The 10,044-nt window shown below is 46.5% G+C and overlaps 1 protein-coding gene across 1 annotated transcript; it reads left to right on the plus strand.

Moving 5' to 3' along the window:
* Positions 1 to 43: 43 nt before the first annotated feature.
* On the plus strand, positions 44 to 4,608 carry CCL15 (C-C motif chemokine ligand 15). Its single transcript, XM_079905063.1, has 4 exons — positions 44 to 836; positions 2,861 to 2,908; positions 3,388 to 3,502; positions 3,900 to 4,608. The coding sequence occupies exons 1-4, from the start codon at positions 779 to 781 to the stop codon at positions 4,036 to 4,038; spliced, it is 360 nt and encodes a 119-aa protein (XP_079761189.1). The 5' UTR covers positions 44 to 778; the 3' UTR covers positions 4,039 to 4,608.
* Positions 4,609 to 10,044: the final 5,436 nt, after the last annotated feature.

Raw genomic sequence — 10,044 nt, forward strand, 5'->3', positions numbered from 1 at the left:
GAGAGAAAACAGGGACCAGAGCACATAGGGGCTTGTAGGCTCTTAGAAGGATTGGGCTTTACACTGGGGAGATTAAAAAGCCATGGGTGGGGTTTAAACAGGATTGACTTGATCTGATTTATATTTTAACAGGATCGCTCTGGCTGCAATGTTGAGAATGAAGTGAAACAGGGCAAGGGCAGAGGAAGGAGACAAATTAGGAGGTTTTTGCAAGAATCCTGGTGAGAGATAAGGTTGGCTTGGACAAGATGGAGAGGGTAGATGTGGTGAAAGATAATAAGACTCTGGACACATTTTTGAAAGTAGACCCAAAAGTATTTATTAATGGATTGGATGTGGGGGTGAAACAAAGAGAGGGATAACATGACCGGGTTCACACGTTAGAGCATCCTCTCTGGTCACCCCCTGATGACAGGCTGCTCATGCCCTTGAATGGGTTAACTCCCGAGGAAAAAATTCTGGTTAAAGTATTCAGTGAACCTCCTAGAGGAAGTATCCTTCATAAACTAGTCCCTCCCTTTGCCTGTATCCATTGGGCAGTTGGGAAAACCTCAAGTCATCCTTGCCCTCTACTTCCTGTTACCTTCCCAGCCTTGTTCCCTTTTTTAGAAATAGTGTGTTGTCTGTTATTCAGCCAAAGAACAGCATTCTGACCTCCGCCTTGTGACTTCCTGGTCCCCCTGTTCTTATAAATACAAGGGCAGAGCTGGGGTCTGGGGGAGTCAGAGAGCAGAGAGCCCAGGAGTCCTCAGGCTGGTACTGGCTGTGCACGGGGAAGATGAAGACCTCAATAGCTGCCCTCTCCTGCCTCATCCTTGCTGCCCAGGCTGCAGTTGGTGAGTTCAGTGAGCCTTCTCACAGGTAGGCAGGTGGATGGTGACCCTCAGTCCAGGGAGGAGACGCAGAGGGACACCTTTGTCCCAATAGGGATGTGATACTTGGTTAAAAGCAGCAGCAGCAGGTATAGACCTCTCCCTGCAGCCTTCGGTCCCTGGGGAAAACTGTATACAGGTGACTGGTCCCACCTGGGGAAACAATTCTCTCCCTTTCATGGCCAGAATTATATGACACTTTCTCTTAGCTGATATAGGACTATTACCAGCTACATCAAGAGAACTGTAGTAAAATTGTAAATCTGTAGAAAGAGGTATAGAATTCTATGATGTTAGAGTTGTTATATACCCTCTGGTGTAAAACTATCATTTCAGGGAGGAAATTGGACAAGCCGGGCGAGTGACTCACCCAAGTCTACTTAACCACATTTATTTATTTACTTAACAAATAAATATCTAGTCCTTTCTGTGTGAAAGCAGGCACCGTTCTAAGTGTCTTACAGATATTAATACATTGGATCCTCCTAACAATGCTGTGGGGTAGACTATCAGCAAATTATATGGTTTTGCTTATTATTATTCTCATTTTACAAATGAGAAAGCTGAGGCATAGAAACCGTAGGTAATTTGCTCGAGATCACACAGCCATAAGTGGTGGCACTAGGATACAAGCTAGTTAGCAAGCTGTTATGGAAAGACATGTCATTTAAGACTTTATTTTGCAAGCCCCACACACATCATACCAAGCGTGTTGAAGTGTGTGCACATGCCTCATTTAATATAATTCATATGTAACTATATAAGAAATGAACTAGAAGTTTAGTTGTGTTTTTGCCTAATTAGCATAGTACAGGTCTACAACCCCTTATCAAAATCTCTGGGGCTAGATGTATTTTGGAATGCAGAATTTTTCAGGTTTTAAAAAGATAATAAAATATGACCCAGCAATTCCTTTTCTTGAGATACCCAAAAAAATTGAAAGCAGATACATGAAGAGATACCTGTACAACCGTGCTAACAGCAGCATGAATTTTAATCTCCAAAAGGGGGAGGCAACCCAAGTGTCCACTGACAAACAAATGGATTGAAAAACAGGGTATACACATACAATGGAATATTATTCCGCCTGAAAAAATAAGGAAATTCTGATACATGCTACAACATGGATGAATATTGAAGACATAATGATGAGACAAGCCAGTCACAAAAGGACAAATAGTATAATTCCACTCATATGTGGTACTTCAAGTAGTTAAATTCAGAGACAGACAGTAGAATGGCGGTGGCCCAGGGGATGCGGTAGGGGGAAATGGGGAGTTATTGTTTAACGGGTACAGAGTTTCAGTTTTGCAAGAAAGAAGTTCCATGGATGGATTGTGATGAGTTACACAATATGTGACTGTACTTAATGTTACTGAACTGTACACTTAGAGATGATTAACATTGTATACTTTATATTATGTACATTTTATCACATTCTAAAAATATATATATTTTAAAAGGTAACACATACCTGGACGTTACTTAACATCCCTGACAGAGTCTGAGAGACACATTAACCAAACACAGTAATATTTCTGCAGCAAACACATTTACTCCTATGTTAAAGGAGTAAATAAAGCCTGTAGATAGCCTCACTTCACTTTGGGTGACATTGTACCACCAAATCATTTAATGAAACATTTGTCTGCTTCCAGAGTCCTGTGAATTCCAAAAATGTGTGGAAAGCACTGTGGACCGTATCACATTATGTAGCTAATCAACTGATTTATTTGTGTTGGATTTGCAATTTGCTTTTTGTATTCAAGTCAATAGAATGTTTTCATGTCTCAAACTTCTTCAAACGTTCCCTGAAAAGTCTCAGGGCCTTGGTAGAGAAAATGGGTCTGGAGGCAGGTCTGGTCCAGTGGTCCAGCATCCTTGCCTCCCTACCAGGGGATGGGGTTGAGGAATGAGATAGATGGAGATGTTGAAACAACTGCTTCCCAGTAATTTTTCTTCCCTTCTCTACTGTTTCTCTCAAATAGAACACCTGATGCCGAACCTGAAGAACGAACACTTCGCGTCTCACGGAGGTAAAGTTTTGTTACGGTATATATATATCTGCTCAATGGCTTCGGTCTACCTCGTTTACAGGGCCTGGGGGGAGAGGAGGGTCCTATGGGTGGTGAACATCTCCAAGGAATTTCAGGATGGGCCATGGGTCTACAGGTGGCCTCTTCCATAGATGACTTCTATTCCACCTGGCTGTCCCAAGAGCTGGCTCATCTGGGGGAGGGGGGAGGGGTGTTCTCTGATGCCCCCTGCAGGCCTCAGACCCTTCCTCTTCTGGGAGGAATGGTCCTGCTCTGTTGTGGCCCCGCCTGGATGCCCTCCGACACACAGCTCAACCCTGGGGAGAGTGAAGCAAGGAGACACCAGCAAGTGCTGGCAGAGAAGGAAAACATCACTTTCGAGTCTTGCACCTTCTTACCCTTCCCAGTACTCAGGAGGAGAGGGGGAAAGGATCTAGTTTTCCTCAGACTCAGTCCTTAAGTGACCCTTTCTCTTGCAGTAGGCTTTCACCGTCCCACTGACTGCTGCACCTCTTACACCCAAGTAAAAATCCGATGTGTATTCATGAAAGATTATGAAGAAACGACCAGTGCATGTTCCCGGCCTGCTGTCATGTAAGTGCCAAGCTCACTGGCCATGTCTGGGGGTGTGGGGGGAGGCACCTGATGGATGGATGTCCAGAAAAGTCCCACCCTCTGGATCCTGCCAGGTCAGCTGAGGCTTATGTCCTCATTAGGATCCATCAGGTATGAGATGTTCCCAGGGAAGAGGGAAGCTAGGGAAGGAAGGAGAGAGCAGGAGGGACGCTGCCCAAGGAAACTCCACGAGTCACTAAGGGAGTCTCGGAGCCTGAGGGAGGGTCTCAGAGAGGGGCCACTGAGCTCCTGCAGCAGAGAAAGGAAAGAACAGGCTGGGCCGAGTGGGAATCTGAGGGGCAGGGAGGATGGGCCTCCCCATTCCCATTTGCTGAACCCTCCTCTGTTTGTAATCTTTCCCCCCTTTGCTCCCCAGCTTCATCACCAAAAGGGAGAAGCGTGTCTGTGCTAACCCCAAAGATGAGAATGTTCAGAAATGCATGTTGGACCTGAAGCTAAGATCAGTGACCAAGGACCTGAGAACACTATCTCTTGAGAAGAGATACTTGAAGTAGGCCCCCTCACCTCCATCTCTCTAGCCCAGACTACCTCCTAGGTGGGCCCTGGCCTGAATTATTTTTTTTTTTTTTTTTTTTTTTTTTTTGTGGTACGCGGGCCTCTCACTGTTGTGGCCTCGCCCGTTACGGAGCACAGGCTCCGGACGCGCAGGCTCAGCGGCCATGGCTCACGGGCCCAGCTGCTCCGCAGCATGTGGGATCTTCCCGGACCGGGGCATGAACCCGTGTCCCCTGCATCAGCAGGCGGACTCTCAACCACTGTGCCACCAGGGAAGCCCTGAATTATTTTTTAAAAAGCAACAATTACTGTTCTGTTCTGGTTACAAAAGCAGTGCATTAATAAAGAGTATCCAATTTAACTTTAACTTTAAGAGGAAAAAGAATCTGTCGGAATTGCTGAACTTTGGATTTGCGTTTTTGTCAAAACAAGACATCATAGTAGAGTTTTTTAAAAGCTAAAAACATGACATTCAAGTATAGATTGAATATGTGTCGAAGATGTATTTAACCCATTAATGAAGGAACAATTAAACTGATTCAAAGATCATCTGAGGAACAGAGGTTTATATAGTTATTGGGGATGGCATTCTGAAATGTTGTTAGAGAAAAACAAATTAATATCCTATAGGGCAGGGGTCCCTAACTCCTGGGCCGTGGACCAGTACCAGTCCGCAGCCTGTTAGGAACCTGGCTGCACAGCAGGAGGCAAGTGGCGGGTGAGCGAGAGAGCGAAGCTTCTGCCGCTCCCCAGTGCTCGCATTGCCACCTGAACCATCTCCCCTGCACCCCATCTGTGGAAAAACTGTCTTCCACAAAACCGGTCCCTGGTGCCAAAAAGGTTGGGGACCGCTGCTATAGGGCAATAAATCTGTAACTTTGGGGATTATCTTTTCTACTAGACAAAAATCCCTTGCATCTGTGCTTGGTAAAAAGCTACAAGTTACAAGACATAGAGAAGGAACCACAATAAGACGTGTAGGGGGCAGACTTATGATGTAGTCAAGTCCTATACTCCCTGGTAGGTGACCCACAGACTGGAGAATAACTCCATTGCAGAGGTTCTCCCACAAGAGTGAGAGGTCTGAGCCCCACATCAGGCTCCCCAGCCCAGGGGTCCTGAACCAGGAAGACAAGCCCCCAGAGCATTTGGCTTTGAAGGCCAGCAGGGCTTAATTTTGGCAGTCCCAGAGAACTGGGGGAAATAGAGACCTTACTCTTTAAGGGCACACACAAAATCTCACAGGCCTTGGGACCCAGAGCAAAAGCAAACATTTGATAGAAGCCTCGGTCAGACCTACCTGCTGATCTTGGGGAGTCTCCCAGAGAGGCAGGAGGCAACCGCAATCCTTGGGAGCTCCTCCTACCACGTGGACACTGGCGCTGGGGGGCACCTCTGTGGAATCTTCCCTCTAGCTTATTGCTCCAGGATCCAGCCCTGCTCTGGCCCAACAGCTTGTAGGCACCACTGCTGGGACACCTCAGGCCAAGCAAGTCACTGGGTGGGAACACAGCCTCACCATCAGCAGACAGGCTGCCTTAAGACCCCCTGAGCCTACAGCCGCCTCTGGACATGGCCTCACCCACCAGAGTTCCAGAACCCAGCTCCACTTACCGGGGGGCAGGCACCAGCCCCAGAATCCTCAGGGCCCCAGCTCTGCCCTACAGGAAGCCTGCTTTAGCCTCTGGACAAGCCTCACCCACCAGGGGGCAGACACCACATGCAAGAAAACCACAATCCCACAGCCTACAAAACCAGCCTGCCCACCAGCAGGCCAGATCCTACCTTGGGACCAGCTGGGCCTCAATCTTGCCCACTAGCAGGCCAACACAAGCTTTGGGACAACCCGGACATCATCACAGCCAATTTATCAGGACCTGCTCACCCCCACCACCAGTGATCTGACACCAGCTCTGGGACCCCTGAGCCCTGAAACCAGACTCCAGGATCCGGCTCTGCCTGCCAGTAGTCTGGCACTAACCCCAAGACCTGGCTTCGCCCACCAGTAGGCAGATAACACCCTGGAGTCTTCTAGATCCTGACTCTGCCCACCAGTGAGCCAGCACTAGCCCTGGGGCTCCCTGGAGTTCTGCAGTCAGCAGCCTTGTGACCAGGCCCTACTAACCAGCAGCCAACAGCTCCATACAAGGCAGAACCTGGCAAACAAAGAGACCAGGGCCAACTAAGCCTATCAGACACCCACATAGCCCGCCACAACAGAAGGAACCACACAGCCCCCACAGGGGGAACCCCTAGAGCACACAGCTTGGATGATGAGAGGGGCATGTACGGCTGGGATGCACAGGACGTCTCCTGCGGAAGGCCACTTCTCCAAGGTTAAGAAATATAATTCATGTACCAGATACCTAAAAATACAAACAGCAACTTAGGCAAAATGAGGTGACTGAGGAAGATGCACCAGACAAAGCAACAAGATTAAATAAATCTCAGAAGAAGAACTAAGTGAAGTGGAGATAGGCAATCTACCCAAGAAAGAGTTCAGGGTAGCAACTGTAAAGGTGACCAAAGAACTTGGGAGAAAAATGGATGCACAGAGCAAGAAGTGAGAAGTCGGGCTTCCCTGGTGGCACAGTGGTTGAGAGTCTGCCTGCCGATGCAGGGGACACGGGTTCGTGCCCCGGTCCGGGAAGATCCCACATGCCACGGAGCAGCTAGGCCCGTGAGCCATGGCTGCTGAGCCTACGCGTCCGGAGCCTGTGCTCCGTAATGGGAGAGGCCACAACAGTGAGAGGCCCGCGTACCGCAAAAAAAACAAAAAAACAAACAAACAAAAAACCACAGAAATTCTGATTCAGTAGGACTAGGTGGGGCAAAGAATCAGCATTTCCACCAAGTTCCCAGGTAATGCTGATGCTGCAGGGTGGAGTGGAAATTTGAAGAGCAACTCTCACTCTCAACACTGTAACTTCAGCATTGTTTGCAACTTTTATATAAAGCACATATTTCTTTAGTAACCAAAAACTAATTTCAAAGAATTGAAAAAAAAAAGAATCTTCATTGTCTTTTCAAGGACAAACAACAAAATGGGCCGGCTTTTGACTTGTGTTAATTCTTGATTGTTTTCATGATGAAGCTTATCAAAGCTACTTAATTATAAAAGAAATATACAATTGGGAAAAGTTTAAATATGGCTAAATAAGTCTGACAACCAATTTTGAATTTTTAAAAGTAAAAATCTTAGAAGGGCAAAATAACTAGAAAAATATGTGCTTTAAAGCTGTAAAAAGAAAAATCCATATTTTTACTATTTCACTTTTAGAACCACAGACAAGACTTTTAAAGTAAAGGAAAAAAAAGATTTTAAAAGTAATATAGCTCATTCCCTTTTCTCTTGGTGTGAGCCAGTGCTTGGACAGAGGGCATGACCCACTTGGTTGAGGCCGGTGGAGCTGGAAGACTTCTCACACACAGGCAATGAAGCAAAGAAGTAAACATATTAAGGGTCCCACCCACCCTTTCTATATTATTCAATTTTTTTTTAATCAGTGCATATGTGTTGCTTTGAAAAACATTTTTAACATTTTTTAAAATAATTTTATTTATTTATTTTTGGCTGCATTGGGTCTGGGTTGCTCTGCGCGGGCTACTCTTCATTGCAGTGCGCGGGCTTCTCATTGCAGTGGCTTCGCTTGTTGTGGAGCACGGGTTCTGGACACACGGGCTTCAGTAGTTGTGGCATGTGGGCTCAGTAGTTGTGGCTCGCGGGCTCTACAGCACAGGCTCAGTAGCTGCGGCGCATGGGCTTAGTTGCTCCGCGGCATGTGGGATCTTCACGGACCAGGGCTTGAACCCGTGTCCCCTGCATTGGCAGGCAGAATCTTAACCACTGTGCCACCAGAGAAATCCGATATTTTTAACATTTTTTAAACAGGCACTGCATACTCACCAGTGAGCAGCAGGAGAACCTTTAAGGTCTCTGATTATGTTGCCACTGAAGTCCATTCATCCCACTGTTTTGCAATTTTCATTTACTTTTTTGAGTCCCTCTTCACGCTATGAGTCCTCTGAAGTCAGGGTCACCTCCAAGCCTAGCCCATGATATTATGGCAAAGAAGTGATGTGGTCACTAAACCCATTCTCTCTTGTCCCTGGGCACACAGATGATCTATATTTTCCTTACCTTTGTCATTAAGTTGGAGCCAGGTGACTTCATTTTGTCCATGAAGTGTAAGTGAAAGTAATTTATACTATTTCCAGAACTGGGCCATAAAAATCTGCCCATCCCTCTCTGCTTCTCCCCTTTTGTAGTAAACTTGGAGGCCTCTTGTGGAAAATGGCGGCATTACAAGATAGAAGAAGACTTGGTCCCTGAATGGGTGCATGAAACAGCCTTCTCCAACACATTCACACTCATCCCACTGCTGGCCCACACTGGACTGTGACATGAGCCAGAAATAAACCTTCATGTAATGAATCCCCTGAGATTTAGGGGTTGTTCATTATAGCAATGAGCGTAACCAGACTAATGTGGGTAGGAATTCAATAACTGCTTGAAAAATAAAGGACTTTCCTGTAGAGATCCTAGCAACAACTTGGCAAGTAGGCTAGTCTCCACAAAAACAAAGTAATCATTATTTCTTCCCAACTCATATTCTTCCCAGAAACATCTTGTTTCCTTAGATTGTTCCTAACGACAATTGTTATCACTTGACTTGAGGAGTTTAAATAGTGTTATTACTGACAACAAATACAGAACATTTTGAATAAATTACTGTCTTGGCACCTAAGCATGAGAATTCAGCTGTTTCCTGTGAGATATACATACTTAGACCAGCTCAATTCATCCTTCTTCTAAAACATATACTTACAGATCACTTGCTATCTGCTAGGCCTGCCCTGCCCTGACGAGTGGAGGAGAGAAGATGGAAACAGCCTTCTAACCACAACAGCAAGAAGAATAGGGCAAGTTCCCCCAGGAAGAGCACGGTCAAGGCCACTGGATGGAGAGCGTGAAGAGGTGGGTCTGTCCTGCATCCAAATCATTTCGTGAACATGAGCAAGTCTCTGGCCCTTCCTGAGCTCCAGTTCCTCCTCAGTAAATAGCCTGTTTAGACAAATCTAAGGATGACACAAGCTGCACCTTCACAGAAAGCACCTCAGTCACATGATGCACGGACACGGCCTCAGAACCATTTCCAACACTAAGCGCCAGTCCACCACTAATCAGTGAAACCTGCTAGCCATCCCTGAATGAAGCATTTTCTAGGTTCCCATCAACCTTTTCTGTAATGAAAGTCAGAAACTGGGAGAAGGTCCCAAAGGGATCCACTCTCTGAACTCAGAAAGGTCTCAGAATAAAGGTTTTCTAGAGAAGCCAAGCCAGGCAGGACAGTTTTAGAGACAGCTCGTTGGGGGCTCCTGCGTTTCTTCTCCACGGCAGAGTGATTAAGGACACAGACTTGGGGGCCAGACTGCCTGAGTTTGAAGCCCGATTCCACTTATCAACTGTCAAATCTCGGGGGAGGAATGGATGCTTTTTGTGCCTCAGTTTCCTCAACTACTGATAAAAGGCTTAAAAGGGCTAATAGTCATGAAGCGTTTGGGACAGCAGCTATTGCGTATAGCAACCCTTAAAGTATAATGCTTGTTAAATAAATGATCTGCTGAGCACCGTGACACTTCTTCACCCCAGGGGACAGTGAAAGGCTGGGGAGGAGGTAGAGAGACAAAGGTTCTGCTGAAGAGCTTAAGTGAGGATTTCTTAGACCTGATGTGGGGGCTCCAGACCTCATCCTGTTGCCCCAAATCCCCTCCAATCTCCAGCCCCCAAACAGCCTTGTTCTGAGGCCAGGAACCAGAATTGGGCACAGGACACATCCCAGCCTTTGAGATCTTTCACTGAATCTGAGACAGTCTCCTCTACCACTGTGCTCATGGTCGCCCTACGACTAGGGAAGAGCTTATATCAAAGGGTTAAACGTACTCCCACTGGGGATGGAGGTCAATTTCCTCCCTGAAACTTAGCTCTCTGTGCTTCCTTCACT

Source organism: Stenella coeruleoalba, assembly GCF_951394435.1.
Source record: "Stenella coeruleoalba genome assembly, chromosome: 19".
Taxonomy (NCBI): Eukaryota; Metazoa; Chordata; class Mammalia; order Artiodactyla; family Delphinidae; genus Stenella; species Stenella coeruleoalba.

Coding starts and splice junctions, on each gene's coding strand:
- CCL15 (XM_079905063.1), top strand. CDS start 779: ATGAAGACCTCAATAGCTGCCCTCTCCTGCCTCATCCTTGCTGCCCAG. Junction 837..2,860: donor TGCTGCCCAGGCTGCAGTTG/GTGAGTTCAGTG, acceptor TCTCTCAAATAG/AACACCTGATGCCGAACCTG. Junction 3,503..3,899: donor TGTTCCCGGCCTGCTGTCAT/GTAAGTGCCAAG, acceptor TTTGCTCCCCAG/CTTCATCACCAAAAGGGAGA.